General features: G+C 47.1%; 1 protein-coding gene across 3 annotated transcripts in view; it reads right to left on the bottom strand.

Moving 5' to 3' along the window:
• The window catches only part of LOC118399008 (focal adhesion kinase 1-like), a 269,083-nt gene that overhangs the window by 209,766 nt on the left and 32,310 nt on the right, over positions 1–27,007 (bottom strand). Inside the window, exon 1 of one of the 3 annotated variants that reach the window (XM_052472723.1) lies at positions 2,428–2,578. The exons of the other annotated variants lie outside the window; for them this stretch is intronic. Coding sequence (XP_052328683.1) covers positions 2,428–2,446 — 19 coding nt within the window. The 5' untranslated portion in view covers positions 2,447–2,578. Of the gene's footprint in view, positions 1–2,427; positions 2,579–27,007 lie in introns of those variants that run through there. 3 annotated transcript variants of the gene reach the window in all.

Below are 27,007 nucleotides of genomic sequence, written 5' to 3'. Positions count from 1 at the left end.
TCTCGCTCTCTCTCTCCTAACCTCCTCCCTCTCTCTCCTAACCTCCTCCCTCTCTCTCTCTCTCTCTCTCTCTCCTAACCTCCTCCCTCTCTCTCCTCTCCCTCCTCCCCTCCTCCCTCTCTCTCCTAACCTCCTCCCTCTCTCTCTCTCTCCTAACCTCCTCCCTCTCTCTCCTAACCTCCCCCTCCTCTCTCTCTCTCTCTCTCTCCTAACCTCCTCCCTCTCTCTCTCTCGCTCTCTCTCTCCTAACCTCCTCTCTCTCTCTCCTAACCTCCTCCCTCTCTCTCTCCTAACCTCCTCCTCTCTCTCTCCTAACCTCCTCTCTCTCTCTCCTAACCTCCTCCCTCTCTCTCTCCTAACCTCCTCCCTCTCTCTCCTAACCTCCTCCCTCTCTCTAACCTCCTCCCTCTCTCTCTCTAACCTCCTCCCTCTCTCTCTCCTAACCTCCTCCCTCTCTCTCTAACCTCCTCCCTCTCTCTCTCTCTCTCTCTCCCTAACCTCCTCCCTCTCTCTTCCCTCCTCCCTCTCTCCTCCTAACCTCCTCCCTCTCTCTCTACTAACCTCCTCCCTCTCTCTCTAACCTCCTCCCTCTCTCTCTCTCTCTCTCTCTCTCTCTCTCTCTCCTCTCTCTCTCTAACCTCCTCCCTCTCTCTCCTTCCCTCCTCCCCCTCTCTCTCCTAACCTCCTCCCTCTCTCTCTCCTAACCTCCTCCCTCTCTCTCTCTCCTAACCTCCTCCCTCTCTCTCTCCTTTTCTCCTCCCTCTTTCTCTCTAACCTCCTCCCTCTCCTCCCTCCCTCCTCCCTCTCTCTCTCCTTCCCTCCTCCCTCTCTCTCTCCTAACCTCCTCCCTCTCTCTCCTAACCTCCTCCCTCTCTCTCTCCTAACCTCCTCCCTCTCTCTCTCCTAACCTCCTCCCTCTCTCTCTCCTAACCTCCTCCCTCTCTCTCTCTAACCTCCTCCCTCTCTCTCTCCTAACCTCCTCCCTCTCTCTCTTTCCCTCCTAACCTCCTCCCTCTCCTAACCTCCTCCCTCTCCTAACCTCCTCCCTCTCCTTACCTCCTCCTCTCTCTCTCTCTCTCTCTCTCTTAACCTCCTCTCTCTCTCTCTCTTAACCTCTCTCTCCTAACCTCCTCTCTCTCTCTCTCTCTCTCTCTCTCCTAACCTCCTCCCTCTCTCTCTCCTAACCTCCTCCCTCTCTCTCCTAACCTCCTCCCTCTCTCTCCTAACCTCCTCCCTCTCTCTCCTTCCCTCCTCCCTCTCTCTCTCCTTCCCTCCTCCCTCTCTCTCTCCTTCCCTCCTCCCTCTCTCTCTCCTTCCCTCTTCCCTCTCTCTCTCCTTCCCTCCTTCCCCTCTCTCTCCTTCCCTCCTCCCTCTCTCTCTCCTTCCCTCCTCCCTCCCTCTCTCCTAACCTCCTCCCTCCCTCTCTCCTAACCTCCTCCCTCTCTCCTAACCTCCTCCCTCTCTCTCTCCTTCCCTCCTCCCTCTCTCTCTCCTAACCTCCTCCCTCTCTCTCTCCTAACCTCCCCCCTCTCTCGCCTTCCCTCCTCCCTCTCTCTCTCCTTCCCTCCCTCCTCCCTCTCTCCTAACCTCCTCCCTCTCTCTCTCATTCCCTCTTCCCTCCCTCCTGACTCCCACGCATGAACACACTACCCAGCAGTGACCAGGGCCATTTATCACTGGGACTGACACATGATTATCTACAGCTTGGATCAGGAACTGAACAGACACTGCAGGACGACAGTTCTGTGTCTCAGGCGTTTGTCCCAAATGGCACCCTAAGCCTTAGCCTATATAGTGCACTACTAGGGTGTATTTGGAACAGAACCTTAGTCTCAGCCATTAGCAGGTTGACAGAAACAGAAGGTAATAGACATGAAGAAATGAACATCGGATTGTGAAGTGGAATGCATCAAGGCTACATGTAGTACTGTACAGAATGTCAGTGAGTGAATAAAACGACTATGGATTGCAGTGTAAAGCCCTTTCCCAGATATAGTATGAACCCTCTGCAGACAAAGTCAATAGAGACAGATGTTTTACACGTCACTGATGGTCCCCGGTATGATTGGGTGAAGAGATGATATAACCAATCAATACAATAATGTACTATTTTCATCACCACCCTAATAAATGGATCTAAAAATGAGGCTAATTAAATACTGTGCTAATTGTCCAAGTAATACATATCTGACCACATTCTGTGGCCTTATGACTTGGCTGCCATTAGCAAGACAGGAGCAACACAGATAACAGGAGTTCAGAAATATCACACACACACACCAGTGCAGAGGGGACAGGAAAATACTACTGTAAACGCTGTTCCATTCAGCAAGCTAGCCTAGCATAAACCAGAGCAGGCTCAAACCATAGCAGCGTAGCCTAAACCACACGAGAACAGAGCGGCAAGACAAAAAAAGCCATCCTTACCGTGATATAGTCCTTCCATTTAAAGAACCAGTAGCCAGGAGACCGGAAGGACGGTTCTAATTAATACACAAAGCTGTGTTGCCTCGGCGACATGCAAACCACTACCTTTACTGGCCTTAACCAAGACAATATCCTGCCATGTAGAACACAGTAGCCTTACTTCTCAGACTATGGAGAGACAGAGTGTGTGTGTGTGTGAGCCAAGTGTACGCACACAGCCGACGGACGGACTGCCTCCGAATGACAGAGAGAGGGGGATGAGAGAGATGGAAACAGGAGGCGGCTGGGGTCTTTGTCTCTCGGACGGAGAAGGTAGGGGAAGCGAGAGGGGGAAGAGCAGGAGGAAGAGGAGGGAGGGGAAAGAGCAAGAGGAGGAAGGGATAAGAGCAAGATTAGGAGGTGGAAAGAGTAGGAGGAGAGAGGGGGAAGAGCAGGAGCAGGGAAGGGGAAAGAGGAGGAAGAGGAGGAAGAGGGAAGAGCAGGCAGATGAGGGGGAGGGTGGAGAGCAGGAGGAGGAGGGTGGAGAGCAGGAGGAGGAGGAGGGAGGGGGAAGAGCAGGAAGAGGAGGAAGAGGGAAGAGCAGGAGGAGGAGGGGGGAGGGGGAAGAGCAGGAGCAGGGAAGGGGAAAGAGCAGGAAGAGGAGGAAGAGGGAAGAGCAGGCAGATGAGGGGGAGGGTGGAGAGCAGGAGGATGAGGGGGAGGGTGGAGAGCAGGAGGAGGAGGAGGGAGGGGGAAGAGCAGGAAGAGGAGGAAGAGGGAAGAGCAGGAGGAGGAGGGGGAGGGTGGAGAGCAGGAGGAGGAGGAGGGAGGGGGTAGAGCAGGAAAGGGGAAAGCGCAGGAAGAGGAGGAAGGGGAAGAGCAGGAGGAGGAGGGGGAGGGGGAAGAGCAGGAAGAGGAGGAAGAGGGAAGAGCAGGAGGAGGAGGGGGGAGGGGGAAGAGCAGGAAGAGGAGGAAGAGGGAAGAGCAGGAGGAGGAGGGGGGAGGGTGAAGAGCAGGAGGAGGAGGGGGGAGGGGGAAGAGCAGGAAGAGGAGGAAGAGGGAAGAGCAGGAGGAAGAGGGAAGAGCAGGAGGAGGAGGAGGGAGGGGAAGAGCAGGAAGAGGAGGAAGAGGGAAGAGCAGGAGGAGGAGGGGGAGGGGGAAGAGCAGGAGCAGGGAAGGGGAAAGAGCAGGAAGAGGAGGAAGAGGGAAGAGCAGGCAGATGAGGGGGAGGGTGGAGAGCAGGAGGATGAGGGGGAGGGTGGAGAGCAGGAGGAGGAGGAGGGAGGGGGAAGAGCAGGAAGAGGAGGAAGAGGGAAGAGCAGGAGGAGGAGGGGGAGGGTGGAGAGCAGGAGGAGGAGGAGGGGGGAAGAGCAGGAAGAGGAGGAAGAGGGAAGAGCAGGCGGAGGAGGGGAGGGTGGAGAGCAGGAGGAGGGGGGAGGGTGGAGAGCAGGAGGAGGGGGGAGGGTGGAGAGCAGGAGGAGGAGGAGGGAGGGGGAAGAGCAGGAGGAGGAGGGGGAGGGTGGAGAGCAGGAGGAGGAGGGGGAGGGTGGAGAGCAGGAGGAGGAGGAGGAAGAGCAGGGGCAGGGAAGGGGAAAGAGCAGGAAGAGGAGGAAGAGGGAAGAGCAGGCAGATGAGGGGGAGGGTGGAGAGCAGGAGGATGAGGGGGAGGGTGGAGAGCAGGAGGAGGAGGGGGAGGGTGGAGAGCAGGAGGAGGAGGAGGGAGGGGGAAGAGCAGGAAGAGGAGGAAGAGGGAAGAGCAGGAGGAGGAGGGGGAGGGTGGAGAGCAGGAGGAGGAGGAGGGAGGGGGAAGAGCAGGAGCAGGGAAGGGGAAAGAGCAGGAAGAGGAGGAAGAGGGAAGAGTAGGCGGAGGAGGGGGAGGGTGGAGAGCAGGAGGAGGAGGGGGAGGGTGGAGCGCAAAAGGAGGAGGAGGGAGGGGGAAGAGCAAGAAGAGGAGGAAGAGGGAAGAGCAGGAGGAGGAGGGGGAGGGTGGAGAGCAGGAGGAGGAGGAGGGCGGGGGAAGAGCAGGAGGAGGGAATAAAGAGAAGGAAAGGAAGAAAGCACGGTGAGAAACGAGAGAGAGAGCTAGAAGGAATTGAGAGAGAGAAAGGGGGGAAAGGGAGGAAGAGAGGAGGGGGCAAGACGAACAGAAAAGTAAATCAAATGTCACCAACAATAGCCGTCCATCACAGTGAATGGACATTAGCCCTCAATAGAGAGCAGACAGGGAGACACATAAAACCAGCTTCCTGCATCTACCATCACACTGCCGAGGCATCACTACACACAATAGGGGTGTCAAACAGACGGACCACAAGGGGGTCCCAATCTGGCCGTGGGTGGTTTGAGTAAATAAATAATGGACTTACATGAATACAGTTTCTTGACTGTGTCCAGCTTGCTAATAAATCACTGAAATTAAATCTAGACAGTCAAGGAACATCGAAAATCCCAAAACGATAGATGGAGGACTATTTCTTGCACATTTTGACACAGAGGAAATATAACACATTGTCAGTGTGGCCCTCCGGACCCAGTTGAAGATCGAATGCAGCCCCAGGGGCTGAATAACTTTGACACCCCTGCAGTAGACAGTCACACACAGATCTCACTAGTGTCGGCTTCCTCTGTTCGCTTTCTTCGATTTCCTCTCTCTATAGGGATGGAAGGAAGAGGGGGGGGTGAATACTGAAAAATATGTATTTAACTGTATATAATATATATGCTTCTGAACATTTTATTGTAATTCAGATTTTCCAGGGGGTTGCTGCAGCACCCTCAGCACCCCTACTTCCTGTGGCTATGCTGTGGTGTGTGTGTACTGTGTGACTGATGGGAAGCTCATTTGAAGGGCCGGAGGTCACCCTAATCGCTGGGGAATGGACAAGGGCTGAGCCAGAACTAACCAAACTGATTGCAACTAGACAATAAACCCTAACCCCTGGGGAATGGACCAGGGCTGAGCCAGAACTAACCAAACTGATTGCAACTAGACACTAAACCCTGGGGAATGGACCAGGGCTGAGCCAGAATTAACCAAACTGATTGCAACTAGACACTAAACCCTGGGGAATGGACAAGGGCTGAGCCAGAACTAACCAAACTGACTGCAACTAGACACTAAACCCTAACCCCTGGGGAATGGACCAGGGCTGAGCCAGAATTAACCAAACTGACTGCAACTAGACACTAAATCCTAACCCCTGGGGAAAGGACAAGGGCTGAGCCAGAACTAACCAAACTGACTGCAACTACACACTAAACCCTAACCCCTGGGGAAAGGACAAGGGCTAGGGCTGAGCCAGAACTAACCAAACTGACTGCAACTAGACACTAAACCCTAACCCCTGGGGAATGGACCAGGGCTGAGCCAGAACTAACCAAACTGATTGCAACTAGACACTAAACCCTAACCCCTGGGGAATGGACCAGGGCTGAGCCAGAACTAACCAAACTGATTGCAACTAGACACTAAACCCTGGGGAATGGACCAGGGCTGAGCCAGAACTTGAACCAAACTGAATGGACTGCCAACTAGACACTAAACCCTGGGGAATGGACCAGGGCTGAGCCAGAACTAACCAAACTGACTGCAACTAGACACTAAACCCTGGGGAATGGACCAGGGCTGAGCCAGAACTAACCAAACTGATTGCAACTAAACCCTAACCCCTGGGGAATGGACCAGGGCTGAGCCAGAACTAACCAAACTGATTGCAACTAGACACTAAACCCTAATGGACCAGGGCTAAACTGATTGCAACCTAACCCCTGGGGAAAGGACAACCCCTGGGCTGGACCAGGGCTGAGCAGAACTAACCAAACTGATTTCAACTAGACACTAAACCCTGGGGAATGGACCAGGGCTGAGCCAGAACTGAAACTGACTGCAACTAGACACTAAACCCTGGGGAATGGACCAGGGCTGAGCCAGAACTAACCAAACTGATTGCAACTAGACACTAAACCCTAACCCCTGGGGAATGGACCAGGGCTGAGCCAAACTGAACTAACCAAACCCTGACTGCAGAACTGAGACAGACACTAAACCCTAACCCCTGGGAATGGACCAGGGCTGAGCCAGAACTAACCAAACTGATTGCAACTAGGGGAATGGACCAGGGCTGAGCCAGAACTAACCAAACTGATTGCAACTAGACACTAAACCCCCCTGGGGAATGGACCAGGGCTGAGCCAGAACTAACCAAACTGATTGCAACTAGACACTAAACCCTAACCCCTGGGGAATGGACCAGGGCTGAGCCAGAACTAACCAAACTGACTGCAACTAGACACTAAACCCTGGGGAATGGACCAGGGCTGAGCCAGAACTAACCAAACTGACTGCAACTAGACACTAAACCCTAACCCCTGGGGAATGGACCAGGGCTGAGCCAGAACTAACCAAACTGATGCAACTAGACACTAAACCCTAACCCCTGGGGAATGGACCAGGGCTGAGCCAGAACTAACCAAACTGACTGCAACTAGACACTAAACCCTGGGGAATGGACCAGGGCTGAGCCAGAACTAACCAAACTGATTGCAACTAGACACTAAACCCTGGGGAATGGACCAGGGCTGAGCCAGAACTAACCAAACTGACTGCAACTAGACACTAAACCCTAACCCCTGGGGAATGGACCAGGGCTGAGCCAGAACTAACCAAACTGACTGCAACTAGACACTAAACCCTGGGGAATGGACCAGGGCTGAGCCAGAATGGACCAGGGCTGAGCCAGAACTAACCAAACTGAATGGACCAGGGCTGCAACTAACACCCTAACCCCTGGGGAATGGACCAGGGCTGAGCCAGAACTAACCAAACTGATTGCAACTAGACACTAAACCCTGGGGAATGGACCAGGGCTGAGCCAGAACTAACCAAACTGACTGCAACTAGACACTAAACCCTGGGGAATGGACCAGGGCTGAGCCAAACTGAACTAGACACTAAACCCTGAATGGACCAGGGCTGAGCAAACTGACAACTAAACCCTAACCCCTGGGAAAGGACCAGGCTGGGCCAGAAAGACTGCAACTAGACACTAAACCCTGGGGAATGGACCAGGGCTGAGCCAGAACTAACCAAACTGATTGCAACTAGACACTAAACCCTGGGAATGGACCAGGGCTGAGCCAGAATGGCACCACTAAACCCCTGCTGAGCCAGAACTAACCAAACTGACTGCAACTAGACCAAACTGAATGGACCAGGGCTGAGCAAACTAACCAAACTGACAAGACCCTAAACCCTGGGGAATGGACCAGGGCTGAGCCAGAACTAACCAAACTGACTGCAACTAGACACTAAACCCTAATGGACCAGGGCTGAGCCAGAACTAACCAAACTGACTGCAACTAGACACTAAACCCTGGGGAATGGACCAGGGCTGAGCCAGAACTGCCAAACTGACTGCAACTAGACACTAAACCCTGGGGAATGGACCAGGGCTGAGCCAGAACTAACCACCCCCAGGCTGACTGGACACTAAACCCTGGGGAATGGACCAGGGCTGAGCCAGAACTAACCAAACTGACTGCAGACCACTAACCAAACTGACTGGACACTAAAACTGAGCCAGAACTAACCAAACTGACTGCAACTAGACACTAAACCCTGGGGAATGGACACTGAAACCAAACTAACCCCTGGGGAATGGACCAGGGCTGAGCCAGAACTAACCAAACTGACTGCAACTAGACACTAAACCCTGGGGAATGGACCAGGGCTGAGCCAGAACTAACCAAACTGACTGCAACTAGACACTAAACCCTGGGGAATGGACCAGGGCTGAGCCAGAACTAACCAAACTGATTGCAACTAGACACTAAACCCTGGGGAATGGACCAGGGCTGAGCCAGAACTAACCAAACTGACTAGACACTAAACCCTGGGGAATGGACCAGGGCTGAGCCAGAACTAACCAAACTGACTGCAACTAGACACTAAACCCTGGGAATGGACCAGGGCTGAGCAAACTGACTGCAACTAGACACTAAACCCTGGGGAATGGACCAGGGCTGAGCCAGAACTAACCAAACTGACTGCACTGCAACTGGACACTAAACCCAACTAACCCCTGGGGAATGGACCAGGGCTGAGCCAGAACTAACCAAACTGACTGCAACTAGACACTAAACCCTGGGGAATGGACCAAGCCAGAACTAACCAAACTGACTGCAACTAGACACTAACCCCTGGGGAATGGACCAGGGCTGAGCCAGAACTAACCAAACTGACTGCAACTAGACACTAACCCCTGGGGAATGGACCAGGGCTGCAGAACTAACCAAACTGACTGCAACTAGACACTAAACCCTGAGGAACTAACCAAACTAACTGCAATGGACCCAGGGCTGAGCCAGAACTAACCAAACTGATTGCAACTAGACAACCCTAACCCCTGGGGAATGGACCAGGGCTGAGCCAGAACTAACCAAACTGACTGCAACTAGACGGTAAACCCTGGGGAATGGACCAGGGCTGAGCCAGAACTAACCAAACTGATGGACCAGGGCTGAGCCAGAACTAACCAAACTGACTGCAACTAGACACTAAACCCTGGGGAATGGACCAGGGCTGAGCCAGAACTAACCAAACTGACTGCAACTAGACACTAAACCCTGGGGAATGGACCAGGGCTGAGCCAGAACTAACCAAACTGACTGCAACTAGACACTAAACCCTGGGGAATGGACCAGGGCTGAGCCAGAACTAACCAAACTGATTGCAACTAGACACTAAACCCTGGGGAATGGACCAGGGCTGAGCCAGAACTAACCAAACTGATTGCAACTAGACAATAAACCCTGGGGAATGGACCAGGGCTGAGCCAGAACTAACCAACATACTTTGCACTTTGCTATTGTCTTTCAATTAAAATCATGTTATAATTTAAATGTATTATTATTTATTCATTACATTAGACAACCGCTGGAGTAGAATTGGAACTTCTTGATAGACAGACCATAAATCTTACAAATCAGTGATATTACATGGAGATAAACACTAGCACCGCCTTTATGCCTAGAAGTACCCGCTTGAGAACTATGTCGGGCATCGCCTTCAGCACATGCATCAACCCGCAAGGTACAGCAAACACAAGCGCCAAACGCTTGATAAATAGTGCATCAACTATTATAAAGGATTAATTGCATGAAGAAATATTTGTGGAAATATAAGATATATGTTTTGTATAATTCTACAAAGTCCTAGGAAACATGTAGACCTATAGCTTATTTTCATTTCCCTTCCAATAAAACCATTACAGAGTAATCAATTTGATCTACTTTATTTGTAGATTCTATTAGTAGAGTTATAAACTATTTTAACAAAGTAGAAATGAAAAAGATAATAATAATAATAATACATAAATAAATAATAATATAACCATCCAGGTCACAGGTGAAACTATGTGCTATATTCCTAAACAAAAGCACCAGAACAACTGTAAACATTTACATTTACATTTAAGTCATTTAGCAGACGCTCTTATCCAGAGCGACTTACAAATTGGTGCATTCACCTTATGACATCCAGTAGAGAATGAATAGCAAAAATAAAATACATATATTCATGTTCATGACAATATATAAAAACAGTCATTTGTTGATTGTATCGGACATGCCTTTATGCATGAAATTTTAATGAATCAATCTGGTCTTTTTATGCTTTGGGTCCACAGTCAGCGCACAGCTTCGGGGCTTTGTGTGAGCAAGCCCCACAAACAGATCGATTGCACTGCACATTAATTTCATGGGCCTTGTTTTGTGTGCACCTGCCGCAGGTGTCACATAATCTCTCTGAAGCGGTTGTGTTGCACCTATCAGACCAAAATGACTCCACATCCATGCTCTTTCCACCGTACGCACCACAAACATGCAAGAGGGCCATCACTGCTTAGAGTTCATCCTTAGACATGTCCCATGTACTGCTTCCTTTTCTGTGCTCATGAGCAACAGTACAATCTCAGATGTGATGCAACATCTGCATGTCACATACATGCATCACTCTTCTCTACCCAAACAGTGTCATTCCTCCCAGACCCAGACTCCTGTCTCACCGCGGCAGTTGGCTCTGTTTAGTTTTTTTCTGCGACGAGGCTCAGGCATCGGAGGTGGAGGTGCGATGTCAACATCAGAATCAAATGAAGACTCTTGATCAGCAACGTTGATTTCAAGCTCAATATCTGATCCTACATCTCACTCCAACTCATCTAAATTCTGCGTCCATTCGTTTAGTTCAGCTTGCCATTGACAACAACACACATTGTAGTATGTTGACCTCATTGTCTGATTTGACTCTCCGAGGGGAAATTATGTACAATTTCCAGCCTTTCATAATAAACGAATTAGACCGCCTGTTACATCCTGATCTGTTTCACCTGTCTTGTGCTTGTCCACCCCCCACCAGCTGTTCCCATTTTTCCCCATTATCCCCTGTGTATTTATACCTGCGTAACAGTCATCCCAAAGTGTTTTCCATGTGTTGCCTTCGCACTAATTTTACGAACCTCTGCTTGCCTTCCACCTGCCATTTTGCCTTACCCTTTGTGATAATAAATATTCTGAGAACCAAACCTCCTGTGTCTGCATCTGGGTCTTATCCTGAGTTGTGATACCGCCCACAATTCTTTATCATAATTACACTATTGTTCTAAATTCAAATCATCCTCATCATTCAGATCAATCAAATTCAATCAACCTCCTCATCATTCATTTCACTGAAGTCACATGCACCATTATCAGTTTATATATGATTCTGGTTTCTGTCACCCATTCATCCATGGATGACAGAATAGCATATTTAAAATGTTAAGTTTATTATGTTACTAGTTTTTTGCTTAGTAGCCAGAGCAATGCTGCCGCATGAGTGATCATGTGCTGAATGCATGGACAGCACGGTTATTCTTGGAAAAAGTTACATTTGGAAATAGAGCTGACAAAGGTCATAGAAACAGCAGAATATGATCTTTCTGATACTATATAGAAATCTAAACGATTTTACCTGCATGTGACTCTGAAGGAGGATTTGATAAAGTGATGCTCCTTTCCCTAATAGTGTCACTCATCAGATTATTGTCAATGTAATCTTGTCTATAGGCTAACTCTTATGTGTGAAATTCGTTTTGGTTTCAATGGGCCGGCTGTGCAGGCTGACTGGCATCGTCTAATTCCTGCTCATCAAGTTGGATAGAGTCAAGGATATGTTTTGCATTATTCTAAAGGCCTACTGCAACACACAGCATGTTTTTGCTTCCCTTACAATAACTGTGATTAGTAATAGGCTCCCGAGTGGCGCAGTGGTCTAAGTCACTGCATCTCAGTGCAAGATGCCTGGTTCGAATCCAGGCTGTATCACATCCAGCCGTGATTGGGAGTCCCATAGGGCAGGGCACAATTGGCCCAGCATCGTCCAGGTTTGGCCGGAGTAGGCCGTCATTGTAAATAAGATTTTCTTCTTAACTGACTTGCCATGTTAAATAAAGGTCCTGCTTTGTCAAAGAGAATGGTATCGTGCCCAGTCAAATTATTAACATGAGCTCCAACACTGATAAATAGGCATAACACAAACTCATTCTTACAATATTGTTGTTCTAAATTAAATCAACCTCTTCACCCTCATCATTCAGTTTGGCCTAATTTAAATTCAATTGTGAAGTAAGGTGAACAATTATTGCTCATTCATCCATTTGTCATTATTTCTCCTATTACAGTGAAAGAAAACCATGCTATTGTTTGAGGAGAGTGCACAGTTATGAACTTGAAAATGTATTAATAAACCAATTAGGCATATTGGGCAGTCTTGATACAACATTTTGAACAGAACTGCAATGGTTCATTGAATCAGTCTAAAACTTTGCACATACACTGCTGCCATCTAGTGGCCTACATCTAAATAGTGCCTAACCTGGAATATTACATTTCGGGCCTTTCTCTTGCATTTCAAAGATGCATTTCAAACACAGTTTTTCTTTGTATGATCTTTTACCAGATCTAATGTGTTATAGTCTCCTAATTTCACATTTTCAAAAACTTCAAATGGTATCAAGCATCAAATGGTATCAAGCATACCGTGCACAGATCCTGAGCTACAGACAGTTGGATTTGGGTATGTAATTTTCGGTGAAAATTGAAGAAGAAAAAAAAGGGTCTGATCCGTAAGAGGTTTTTAAGTTAGGAATACAGTAGGTGTGAAAAAAAACAGGTCCAAAGGCTCTTCTGTTTGTGATTTTTTTTCTTTTAATCTGACAAATAAGGATAAGGTGTAAAATAAAATAAAATAATTTAAGTCAGGGAAAGAGGAGGACATAGATTTTTTTTGTATGTACATTTTTTTACTTTTACAAAATCAAACGTTGGTGGCCGTTGGCCTATGGTGGTCCTTGTGTTAATGTGATTATTAATAATGACATTTTACTGAGTGTAACGAGTGCGCTGAGAGTCGGGAAGCAAGTTCAGGGAGTGAGTGTTATAATAAACAAACGCAACTAAATACAAAACAAGAAACACAAACAACGCACAGATATGACACTGGAACAGAAGGTCTAGGGAAGGAAACAAAGGGAGTGACATATATAGGGAAGGTAATCAGGGAGATAATGGAGTCTAGGTGAGTCTGATGACACGCACGTGACAGGTGTGTGCCATAACGAACAGCCTGGTGACCTGGAGGCCAGAGAGGGAGCACACAATGAGTGTAGTAAACCTATCAATCAATGGAATTTGGCAACAGGGTGCGAGTGAGTCTGGATACCCAGTCATATCATCAGTTAACCTAAAGAACGTCTCTCTGACGTGTTCATGTGTGCAGACCTGACACATGCTGGATTGTGACTGGCTGGGGGAAAATGCCTTCCTGGTGAGGGTGCAAATTTCGGACAATTTTGCTGCCGACTAATTAACTGGACAAGAAATTGTTACACATTTCCCAAACAGTAAAATGACATAACCAACAGAAAACACAATCAGAGATATAGTGACGAGATGCTTATGTTTCCGCCCTAACAATGGGAGTCGTCCAAAGGCGGAAAGACAAATCAAATCACATGTTATTTATCACATACACATGGTTAGCAGATGTTAATGCGAGTGTAGCGAAATGCTTGTGCTTCTAGTTCCGACAATGCAGTAATAACCAACAAGTAATCTAACTAACAATTCCAAAACTACTGTCTTATACACAGTGTAAGGGGATAAAGAATATGTACATAAGGATATGATATGAATGAGTGATGGTACAGAGCAGCATAGGCAAGATACAGTAGATGGTGTCGAGTACAGTATATACATATGAGATGAGTATGTAAACAAAGTGGCATAGTTAAAGTGGCTCGTGATACATGTATTACATAAGGATGCAGTCGATGATAGAGTACAGTATATACGTATGCATATGAGATTAATAATGTAGGGTAAGTAACATTATATAAGGTAGCATTGTTTAAAGTGGCTAGTGATATATTTACATCATTTCCCATCAATTCCCATTATTAAAGTGGCTGGAGTTGAGTCAGTGTCAGTGTCAGTGTGTTGGCAGCAGCCACTCAATGTTAGTGGTGGCTGTTTAACAGTCTGATGGCCTTGAGATAGAAGCTGTTTTTCAGTCTCTCGGTCCCAGCTTTGATGCACCTGTACTGACCTCGCCTTCTGGATGATAGCGGGGTGAACAGGCAGTGGCTCGGGTGGTTGTTGTCCTTGATGATCTTTATGGCCTTCCTGTAACATCGGGTGGTGTAGGTGTCCTGGAGGGCAGGTAGTTTGCCCCCGGTGATGCGTTGTGCATCACTACCCTCTGGAGACCCTTACGGTTGAGGGCGGAGCAGTTGCCGTACCAGGCGGTGATACAGCCCGCCAGGATGCTCTCGATTGTGCATCTGTAGAAGTTTGTGAGTGCTTTTGGTGACAAGCCGCATTTCTTCAGCCTCCTGAGGTTGAAGAGGCGCTGCTGCGTCTTCTTCACGATGCTGTCTGTGTGAATGGACCAATTCAGTTTGTCTGTGATGTGTATGCCGAGGAACTTAAAACTTGCTACCCTCTCCACTACTGTTCCATCGATGTGGATAGGGGGGTGTTCCCTCTGCTGTTTCCTGAAGTCCACAATCATCTCCTTAGTTTTGTTGACGTTGAGTGTGAGGTTATTTTCCTGACACCACACTCCGAACGCCCTCACCTCCTCCCTGTAGGCCGTCTCGTGGACAAGCTTAGGCCCAAAATAAACCCATATAAACACATTGGACTTATTTTGGCGAGAGTGATACCTCTTGCTTCGCCTCTTCCTCTCTGATACTATGCATGCACACAAAGACCGGAAATGTTTCTTTAAGAGCTTAAATGGAGACATGCAACAATAGCAAGCCTACAGTCTTACAGTCAAAAGGCTATAACCTATTATTGAACATGAAACTCCTGTAATGACGCAGAAAATAAAAACGTCATTTTCAAACATTAACCCAAAATGCAATTAGGGGAAAGCACAGTTCTAAACAGCAAACCTAATTTGAGCGGTTTCATAGTACAGAGATGAAAATTCTAATCTAATAGCAACTACCACGATGGCTTGCTTATATGACTAGGATTGTGCCTTTGGCTTCTGGACAATGAAAGAAAGATGATATAAAAACCAATAGAACAGGAGAGAAATTCAGATTAATGGCATGAGGAATGGATTTAAGTCTTTATACAATAATTGCCTATATGTTTCTATGGATGGATTTTCGCAAGGCTCCTTTTAATTGAGGTAGGACATGCCTCCTTATTTGAAGTAGAGTAAAACGTTCAGGTTTCAAACAATTATACTGCCCAAGCTCAGTGGTGGGTGATCGGCTGATAGTCAATGAAAGGCAGGCTATAGCCTATGCATCCGAATGGCGAATGGGAGGCGCGCTTTACGAGATGAGATTAAGAAATTTCAAAAAGCTCTTATTTCTTTGTGGCCACCAACGTTTTTACCACGCGATCGCATTTAGAATTGCTATTTGTTCCGCAATGACAGGGCTTCCAACAGCAGGCTTGACATATGGTAGGCTATTCCACTCCTCAAACTTGGCTCTGTATGCTGTGCGCGTGATACTTAAAAATGCACGACGACTAGGGTTGCAAAGGGTGAGAAACTTTCCCGTAAATGTTTAGAATTTTTCAGGGAAATTTTCCACGGGAATATTTCTCTATCACATGTGCAGTGCACACTTCCATCACATGCACAGCTGATGCTCAAGATCTTGCACACTAATGAGATGCTATTGAGCCCACACTACTACACTGTCTGAGCCAAGGACAACATGCTTTCTGGTAAGTTTTGATTACAATACTGGGTGGGGTGAATATATTTTATATGACATACATTATTTTTTGTTTAACTATTAACTAGTAGCCTACGGCAAAGTGTGTTTAAATCATTTCCAACTTGTTAACAATTTCTGCTAGTTAGTTTTTGCTACCATGTGGGTTTTAGCTTGCTTGAGCCTGCTAACTGAGGAGTGTTAATTCACCTGTTTCCATACATGTTTCATTTTAAAACATTTATCTTACAAAGGAGTTGTTTAATCTAACTGCTTAACTATTTATCTGTACGTGGAATTGTATTTGTTTTTTTCTAATCTTTACAGGAAAATGCCACTGGCACTATCTGACATTTCACTGCAACTAATGTAGAAGGAAAAGTTGTGTACAATACTGTTCCAAATCATATGTGAAGAATGCAAAAAAAGATGCAGAATCATCTGGCCAAGTGCATAAAGTTCCCTCAGTGTCCACAACAAGCAACCTCTGACAAAAGTCCCTCTCTTCGAGGTGAAAATTATTAATCAGACACCTTATCGATAGCAACAGTTCATGGTCCTCCTGGAATCAGAAGTTTTTTGGACTCAATGGAGGAACGAAGTTAGAGAAATGCTGATGAATGTATTGCTCGAGCTGTGTATACAACTGGTGCACCTCTGATGCTCACAGGCAATGTGTATTGGGAAAGATTTCTGAATGTTCTTCGCCCAGCATACACCCCTCCAACCAGACATGCTTTATCTACTCATTTGCTGGATGAGTTCAACAGAGTTCAAGTGAAGGTCAAGAAAATCATAGCGAAAGCAGACTGTATTGCAATCATCTCTGATGGGTGGTCGAATGTTCGTGGGCAAGGAATAATTAACTACATCATCTCCACCCCTCAACTAGTATTCTACAAGAGCACAGACACAAGGGACAACAGACACACCAGTCTCTACATTGCAGATGAGCTGAAGGCAGTCATCAATGAGACCACAGAAGGTATTTGCACTGGTGACAAACAATGCTGTGAACATGAAGGCTGCTTGGTCTAAAGTGGAGGAGTCCTACGCTCACATCACACCCATTGGCTGTGCTCATGCATTGAATCTGCTCCTCAAGGACATCATTGCACTGAAAACAATCAATATACTCTACAAGAGAGCCAAGGAAATGGTTAGGTATGTGAAGTGTCATCAAGTTATAGCAGCAATCTACCTCACCAAGCAAAGTGAGAAGAATAAGAGCACCACATTGAAGCTGCCCAGAAAAACCCCTTTGGGGTGGTGTCGTCATCATGTTTGACAGTCTCCTGGAGGGGAAGGAGTCTTTCCAAGAAATGGCCATATCACAGTCTGCCGATATGGACAACCACATCAAGAGGATCCTCCTGGATTATGTATTGTGGGAGAGAGTGGTAAGCAGCCTGAAACTCCTGAAACCTATAGCAGTAGCCATTGCACTAATTGAGGGAAACAATGCCATCCTGTCTGATGTTCAGACTCTGCTTGCCCTGCCCATCTCACTGTTGCTCTAAGCAGAGGAAACTGCAGTTCTGAAATGTATCAAAAAGCCTGAAGACTTCTGCCTGAAGCCCACAGACACTGTAGTGTACATGTTGGACCCCAAGTATGCTGGCAAGAGCATCCTGTCTAGTGAAGAGGTCAACAATGCCTATTTTGTCATCACTAACTTGTCTCGCCACCTTGGCCTGGATGAGGGCAAGGTTCTTAGCAGTCTGGAGATGCAGTATGGCAGTCGTGCCAACATATCTCATCAGCCACCTGGTGGAGGGGACTTTGTGGATCTGAAGATCTCTTTCCCCTGTTGCCTCCATCATCCTCCAAATCCCACCAACATCAGCCGCCTCAGAGCGCAACTGGTCTTTGTTTGGGAACAAACACCAAAGCATGCAACAGGCTGACCAATCAATACAAGGGTTGAAAACATTTTGGCATCTGGGCAAATTTGAGGCTTTTTGAGCCTGACAATGAGCCATCCTCAACAAGGTTGGAAAGTGACTGAAGATGAGGCGTCAGAGTTTGATGTTCAAGAGGTGGACATTGAGGAGGTCCAGGGAGAAGACATGGAAGCCTGAGAGGAAGAACCAAAGCTTTAGTTTCTAGTTTCATTTTACAGATGCATGTTGAAAACATTTTTGGGAGATGTGATGGATCAATGGGGATCATTCAATATTCACTTTCTTTTGATGTTCAGTGAAATCATCCCATGTGAAGAGTCAACTCATTTAATCAAAGTTCAATTTGTAACTACATTTATTATTTTAATAATTTAATTAATTATATTGGAAGGATTTAATCATTTGCAATTATGTATACTCATGATAAGGTAAACGGTTTATGTTTCTGTCTCCATATGATATGGTAAATATATCCAATGCAAAAAAACATCTACATTTAAATGGTATTAATATTAATTTGCATATTTAATTTAATTTGCCTGTTAATTCCCATATTCCCATTAATTCCCACAGAAAGTTTCCACCTCTGAATATTCCCCAAAATGTGCAATCCTAATGACGACTAACAGAAATACACGCGCGCCAACTTAATTCCACAAAAGTATGCTAATTAACCTATAGACCAATAAGCATGGCCGGTCAAATGGATTTGGCTGCTAATTCATTAACGGTTAACATCCCTACTTCCTGACCTTTGATCAAACTATGTACGTGCATCAATGGAAACCGTGGGGAAACTGCCCCGCCCTTTCAAAATGGCCTAAGACGGATTACCGACTGTACTCCACTGGCAAACAAGTCGTAATGTGGTTTAACATTCAGAATAAATTAGAAACATTACTGTAAAAGATTTAAAGCAATTTCGACAAGATTCCTCTGCTTAGATTTTTATGAAAAACCTCAATTAAGTCCATGAAAGCCAATGGTTTCATTATCTGTCAAGGTTATTGATTTTAATATAGTTACTTAGAGAAGCATATCACGTAGGTCTACAGGCAAAAGTAGTGCCCTATGTAGGGAATAGGCTGCCATTTGGGATACAGACAAGATGTATCCAATGAAACAACAGCCCAAGACAGAAAAAAAGATACTGTTTTGGGTCAAGCAAACAGATAATATGACAGAACTCATAATGGAAACAACATTACTCCATTAACCACGAGACGTGCCAATACATGATAACCTTGTGTACGCTCTCAAAATTAAACTTGGAAATGCTTGACAGGAAACATCTATTTCCCCCCCACCCCAAACCTTGCGTGCTATGGTTGAAATGTTTCTAAAGTAAGCAGAGGAAAATCATTTACACCTCCACATCTGACATCATTCACCCCATCGTAAAACAAATATACCCTCGCCTGCATCTGCTTTCCTAGTATTTCATACTAAAAAAAAAAGTGAGACAATGGAAACCAGCATAAACTCCTCCTCCAAGGCTCCAGAGTGGCGCTGCGGTCTAAGGCACTGCATCTCAGTGCTATAGAGGTGTCACTACAGACCCTAGTTCGACAACCGGCCGTGATCGGGAGTACCATAGGGCTGCGCACAATTGCCCCAGCGTCGTCCGGGTTAGGGGAGGGTTTTGCAGGGGTAGACCGTCATTGTAAATAAGAATTTGTTCTTAAACTGACTTGCCTAGTTAAATAAAGGTTGGAGAAAAAAAACAGCTAAGAATTGCAGCTCATAATAAAAAGCAATGCAAAGCCTTTTTTTCTTGGGAACAAACAAGTGATGATTGGTTACCTAAAAACCCCACATAAAACAGTTAGTTCTCCTCAGTATGCTCCTGTGAGAATGCAGATATCAGAGGGAGCATATCCGCCCTCCCTCCCCTCCCTCCCTCCCCTCCCTCCCTCCCACCCCCTCCCTCCCTCCCTCCCCTCCCCCCCACCCCTCCCTCCCCTCCCTCCCTCCCTCCCTCCCCCCTCCCTCCCTCCCTCGCTCCCACCCCTCCCTCCCTCCCTCCCTCCCTCCCCTCCCTCCCTCCCTCCCCCTCCCTCCCTCCCTCCCTCCCCTCCCTGCCATCCCTGCCCTCCCTCCCACTATCACACTGCCAGCAGAGGGGTTTGGTGTTAAGCGGAGAAAGCGGCTCTAGCTTTGATGTTAGACACTCACGCTGCTTTCTGACAGGGACTAAACCTTCCAATGCACCCACTTCAAATGCAAAGAGTCCACGAGCACAGAGTGCTGGCTGCTCAGCTGTGTGTGTGTGTGCGCTCGGCTGTGTGAATGGTGCTACCTTGGAAGTCAAACAGGGAGGCAGAAGCATCATGATGGCTAATGCAAGTCTCAGAATGCCACTTTTCTCCCTCCACTGGCAGCATAAGCTTCAAATCATATCATAAAGGGAGACACGCAGTCTGCATGCAAAGATGTGTGATCAAACGTGGGGAAGCTCTCTTTGAGGAATGAATGGGAAACTGCATTCGTATATACAGTACCAGTATGAAAATCATATACTTCCAAAATATACAGTACCAGTCTGAACATCATATACTTCCTATATACAGTACCAGTCTGAACATCATATACTTCCTATATACAGTACCAGTCTGAACATCATATACTTCCTATATACAGTACCAGTCTGAACATCATATACTTCCTATATACAGTACCAGTCTGAACATCATATACTTCCTATATACAGTACCAGTCTGAACATCATATACTTCCTATATACAGTACCCGTCTGAACATCATATACTTCCTATATACAGTACCAGTCTGAACATCATATACTTCCTATATACAGTACCCGTCTGAACATCATATGGACCCATTCAGGACCCTGTCTTTCAAAGATAATTCGTAAAAATCCAAATAAATTCACAGATCTTCATTGTAAAGGGTTTAAACACTGTTTCCCATGCTTGTTCAATGAACAATTAATGAACATGCACCTGTGGAATGGTCAGTACGACAATAACAGTAGGTAGGCAATTAAGGTCACAGTTATGAAAACCTAGGACACTAAAGAGGCCTGACTCTGAAAAACATCAAAAGAAAGATGCCCAGACTCCCTGGTCATCTGTGTGAATGTGCCTTAGGCAAGGAGACATGAGGACTGCAGAAATAAATTGCAATGTCCGTACTGTGAGACGCCTAAGACAGCGCTACAGGGAGACAGTACGGACAGCTGATCATCCTCGCAGTGGCAGACCGCGTGTATCAACACATGCACAGGATCGGTACATCCGAATATCACACCTGCGGGACAGGTACAGGATGGCAACAACAACTGCCCGAGTTACACCAGGAATGCACAATTCTTCCATCAGTGCTCAGACAGTCCGCAATAGGCTGAGAGAGGCTGGACTGAGGGCTTGTAGACCTGTTGTAAGGCAGATCCTCATCAAACATCACCGGAAACAATGTCGCCTATGGGTACAAACCAACCGTCGCTGGACCAGACAGGACTGGCAAAAAGTGGTCTTCAATGACGAGTTGCGGTTTTGTCTCACTGGGGTGACGGTTGGATTCGCATTTATCGTCGAAGGAATGAGCGTTACACCGAGGATTGTACTCTGAAGCGGGATTGATTTTGAGGTGGAGGGTCCGTCATGGTCTGGGGCGGTGTGTCACAGCATCATTGGACTGAGCTTGTTGTCATTGCAGGCAATCAACGCTGTGCGTTACAGGGAAGACATCCTCCTCCCACGTGGTACACTTCCTGCAGGCTCATCCTGACATGACCCTCCAGCATGACAATGCCACCAGCCATACTGCTCGTTCTGTGCATGATTTCCTGCAAGACAGGAATGTCAGTGTTCTGCCTTGGCCAGCGAAGAGCCCGGATCTCAATCCCATTGAGCACGTCTGGGACCTGTTGGATAGGAGGGTGAGGGCTAGGGTCATTCCCCCAGAAATGTTTGGGAACTTGCAGGTGCCTTGGTGGAAGATTGGGGTAACATCTCACAGCAAGAACTGGCAAATCTGGTGCAGTCCATGAGGAGGAGATGCACTGTAGCACTTAATGCAGCTGGTGGCCACACCAGATACTGACTGTTACTTTTGATTTTGACCCCCCCCCTTGTTCAGGGACACATTATTCCATTTCTGTTTGTCACATGTCTGTGTAACTTGTTCAGTTTATGTCTCAGTTTTTAAATCTTATGTTCATACAAATTTTTACACGTTATGTTTGCTGAAAATAATCGGAGTTGACAGTGAGGACGTTTCTTTTTTTGCTGAGTTTACTTCCTATATATACAGTCTAACGTCTTGTCAGCCTGAAGGAGAGACATACAACATAACGTCTTGTCAGCCTGAAGGAGAGACATACAACATAACGTCTTGTCAGCCTGAAGGAGAGACATACAACATAACGTCTTGTCAGCCTGAAGACAGACAGACAGACAGACAGACAGACATAACGACTTGACAGACAGACAGACAGACAGACAGACAGACAGACAGACAGACAGACAGACAGACAGACAGACAGACAGACAGACAGACAGACAGACAGACAGACAGACAGACAGACAGACAGACACAGACAGACAGACAGACAGACAGACAGACAGACAGACAGACAGACAGACAGACAGACAGACAGACAGACAGACAGACAGACAACATAACGTCTTGTCAGCCTGAACACAGACAGACAGACAGACAGACAGACAGACAGACAGACAGACAGACAGACAGACAGACAGACAGACAGACAGACAGACAGACAGACAGACAGACAGACAGACGTCTTGTCAGCCTGAAGGAGAGACAGAAAGACAGCCTAACATCTTGTCAGCCTGAAGGAGAGACAGACAGACAGCCTAACATCTTGTCAGCCTGAAGGAGAGACAGACAGACAGCCTAACATCTTGTCAGCCTGATGGAGAGACAGACAGCCTAACGTCTTGTCAGCCTGAAGGAGAGACAGACAGACAGCCTAACATCTTGTCAGCCTGAAGGAGAGACAGACAGACAGCCTAACATCTTGTCAGCCTGAAGGAGAGACAGACAGACAGCCTAACATCTTGTCAGCCTGAAGGAGAGACAGACAGCCTAACATCTTGTCAGCCTGAACGAGAGACAGACAGACAGCCTAACATCTTGTCAGCCTGAAGGAGACAGACAGCCTAACATATTGTCAGCCTGATGGAGAGACAGACAGCCTAACGTCTTGTCAGCCTAAAGGAGAGACAGACAGACAGCCTAACGTCTTGTCAGCCTGAATGACTGAAGGAGACAGACCCCTCTCTGATTGGATTTATCCCTGATCTGCCTGTCTGATTGGAGTGATCCCTGATCTGCCTGTCTGATTGGAGTGATCCCTGATCTGCCTCTCTGATTGGAGTGATCCCTGATCTGCCTCTCTGATTGGAGTGATCCCTGATCTGCCTCTCTGATTGGAGTGATCCCTGATCTGCCTCTCTGATTGGAGTGATCCCTGATCTGCCTCTCTGATTGGAGTGATCCCTGATCTGCCTCTCTGATTGGAGTGATCCCTGATCTGCCTCTCTGATTGGAGTGATCCCTGATCTGCCTCTCTGATTGGAGTGATCCCTGATCTGCCTCTCTGATTGGAGTGATCCCTGATCTGCCTCTCTGATTGGAGTGATCCCTAATCTGCCTCTCTGATTGGAGTGATCCCTAATCTGCCTCTCTGATTGGAGTGATCCCTAATCTGCCTCTCTGCCAATGGCTCATCTCCTATTAAAGCTCAGTCTGTGTGTGTGTGTTCATGGTGCCCACTAGTGGCCAAGGTTCAGGGTATCTTTTAATCTTCGGCAGGAGACGGCAGAGAGGAACACAACACACACAACCAGGAGACAGAGCCCCAGTGAATGTGACTGAACACTGTGGCAGACAGTTGGGAGGCTATCCAGACAGAGAGCCACTCTGAACCCAAAGGAATGTCCCTGCTACTACTACTGCTGCGGGTCAACACTGGGGCACGCTGGCTATGCCATGCGTCAGATGAGCCTGTCATAGTGTTAAAGAGGCTGGTGCTGTGTTCTCTGACTAACACAACTTGCATGCGACCACAACGACCGAGCAAACAATTCTGCAGCACAAATCTATCCCAGGATCTAAATGACTTGTCTGTCTAGGTTAGAAGCAGCATTGACGGCCTCCATCACTGCTCCCGTTTGTGTACAGATGCTGATCTTGGGTCAGTTTTAATAAATTTCCCCCAATAACGGTAAAGGTTAGGATTGTGAGAGGGGAAGCTGATCCTAGATCTGTACCAAGGAACATTTCACCCTGAGCCTGTTGTAGTTGTGACATCATGGCAATGGCTGTTTTCCAAATGTTTTCTTTTAAAATCATCTCCTTCCTTCTTCTCCTCCTCCTCCCTCCTTTCTTCTCCTTCTGAGAACTCGGTAGTCCTTTCCAGAAAAACATTAGCTGATATCCAGATCTGAGAGAGCGAGAGAGTTTACATCATCTGATTAGCCTAGCAGACTCCAATGAGCGCCTTTGTTTTAGGAATTGGCAGAGAGAGGAAGGCATTAAATAAACCCATCCTTGCTTGACCAGGGTGGAATTTGCAGTTATTCCCTGGTAAATGAACAGAGCCCTGTTTGTGGCAGTGGTGGAGTCAGTCTCACTCTCCACTGCCATCATATTTTTCTAACTGAAAAGTGGGTGTTGTTCGTAAGGTTGTGGGCAGGAATACTGTACAGTACCTGTGTTGTAACTCTTGAATGGATTGAGACTAGGGCCTCACTTTTCCATTCATTTATAACTGCTGAGCATTTAACCCAGCTTAACTGAGCTTTTAAACATTCTAACATCTATCAAATGGAGGTCATTTTAGCTAATTCCAGAATTGTAACGGAAAATGTAGTAAAAAAACCCAGGTGTGTTTTTCAGTAGACTTACACATTCAGTCCACAGTGACTCAGGGAGCACAGACATGGGGGTCACAGAATGTGAGCTAGGCTATTGTTTCTCTTCTGCTCATTTCTGTGACTCAATGCAGCTTAACCAGCTTAACCGTGGACTCAGTGCAGCGTAACCAGTGGCTGACACTGAGCCCTGCATGGACTCGGTGTAGCGTAATCAGTGACTGACACTGTTCCCTGCATAGACTCGGTGTAGCGTAATCAGTGACTGACACTGGGCCCTGCATGGACTCGGTGTAGCGTAATCAGGGGCTGACACTGGGCCCTGCATGGACTCGGTGTAGCGTAATCAGGGGCTGACACTGGGCCCTGCATGGACTCGGTGTAGCGTAATCAGTGACTGACACTGGGCCCTGCATGGACTCGGTGTAGCGTAACCAGTGGCTGACACTGAGCCCTGCATGGACTCGGTGTAGCGTAATCAGTGACTGACACTGTTCCCTGCATAGACTCGGTGTAGCATAATCAGTGACTGACACTGGGCCCTGCATGGACTCGGTGTAGCGTAATCAGGGGCTGACACTGGGCCCTGCATGGACTCGGTGTAGCGTAATCAGTGACTGACACCGGGCCCTGCATGGACTCAGTGCAGCGTAATCAGTGACTGACACCGGGCCCTGCATGGACTCAGTGCAGCGTAATAAGTGACTGACACTGTTCCCTGCATGGACTCGGTGTAGCGTAATCAGTGACTGACACTGTTCCCTGCATGGACTCGTGTAGCGTAAATAGTGACTGACACTGGGCCCTGCATGGACTCGGTGTAGTGTAATCAGTGACTGACACCGGGCCCTGCATGGACTCGGTGCAGCGTAATCAGTGACTGACACTGGGCCCTGCATGGACTCGGTGTAGCGTAATCAGTGACTGACACCGGGCCCTGCATGGACTCGGTGTAGCGTAATCAGGGGCTGACACTGGGCCCTGCATGGACTCGGTGTAGCGTAATCAGGGGCTGACACTGGGCCCTGCATGGACTCGGTGTAGCGTAATCAGGGGCTGACACTGGGCCCTGCGTGGCCTCAGTGCAGCGTAATCAGCGGTTGACGCTGTATACCAGACCTACAGTACCAGTCAAAAGTTTGGACACCTGTCCTGGTGTAGAGGACCTTCTGTTGTACACTGCCCTGGTGTGGATTCCAGGGTTTTTTTCCCAGGGTTTTTCTACATTATATAATAATAGTGACATCAAAGCTATGAACTAACACATATGGAATCATGTAGTAACCAAAAAAAGTGTATATATTTGAGATTCAAAGTAGCCACCATTTGCCTTGATGACAGCTTTGCCCACTCTTGGCATTCTCTCAACCAAGCTTCATGAGGTAGTGACCTGCAATGCATTTCAATTAACAGGTGTGCCTTGTTGAAAGTGAATTTGTGGAATGTCTTTCCTTGATGCATTTGAGCCTATCAGTTGTGTTGTGACAAGGTAAGGGGGGGTATACAGAAGATAGCCCTATTTGGTAAAATACCAAGTCCATATTGTGCCAAGAACAGCTCAAATAAGCAAAGAGAAATGACAGTCCATCATTACATTAAGACATGAAGGTCAGTCAATCTGGAAAATTTCAAGAACTTTTAAAGTGCAGTTGCAAAAACCATCAAGCGCTATGATGAAAATGTCTCTCATGAGGATCGCCACAGGAAAGGAAGACCAAGAGTTACCTCTGCTGCAGAGGATATGTTCATTACAGTTACCAGCCTCAGAAGACTGCACCTCTGATTGCAGCCAAAATAAATGCTTCACAGAGTTCAAGTAACAGACACATCACAACATCAACTGTTCAGAAGAGACTGTGTGAATCAGGCCTTCATGGTCAAATTGCTGCAAAGAAACCACTGCTAAAAGACACCAATAAGAAGAAGTGGTGCTTTGCTGGTGACACTGTCAGTGATTTATTTAGAATTCAAGGTACACTTAACTAGCATGGCTACCACAGTGTTCTGCAGCGATACGCCATCCCATCTGGTTTGCCTTTAGTGGGACAATCATTTGTTTTCCAACCGGACAATGACTAGGGATGGGTATCGTTACGATTTGAACAGTATTACTACGTTTACCGATACTGCTTATCCATCTGGTACTTTAACGGTATTATCGATTCTTTTTAATATTTTTGTTGTGGATGACCTTCTGTTTAACACTGTCCTGGTGTGGAGGACCTTCTGTTTAACACTGTCCTGGTGTGGAGGACCTTCTGTTGTACACTGTCATGGTGTGGATGACCTTCTGTTGTACACTGTCCTGGTGTGGAGGACCTTCTGTTGTACACTGTCCTGGTGTGGAGGACCTTCTGTTTTACATTGTCCTGGTGTGGAGGACCTTCTGTTGTACACTGTCCTGGTGTGGAGGACCTTCTGTTGTACACTGTCCTGGTGTGGAGGACCTTCTGTTTTACACTGTCCTGGTGTGGATGACCTTCTGTTGTACACTGTCCTGGTGTGGAGGACCTTCTGTTTTACACTGTCCTGGTGTGGAGGACCTTCTGTTGTA

This window comes from Oncorhynchus keta, chromosome 20 (genome assembly GCF_023373465.1).
Source record: "Oncorhynchus keta strain PuntledgeMale-10-30-2019 chromosome 20, Oket_V2, whole genome shotgun sequence".
Lineage (NCBI taxonomy): Eukaryota > Metazoa > Chordata > Actinopteri > Salmoniformes > Salmonidae > Oncorhynchus > Oncorhynchus keta.
The sequence above is the reverse complement of the archived record's forward strand: the minus strand, read 5'-3'. Positions and strand labels throughout refer to the sequence as shown.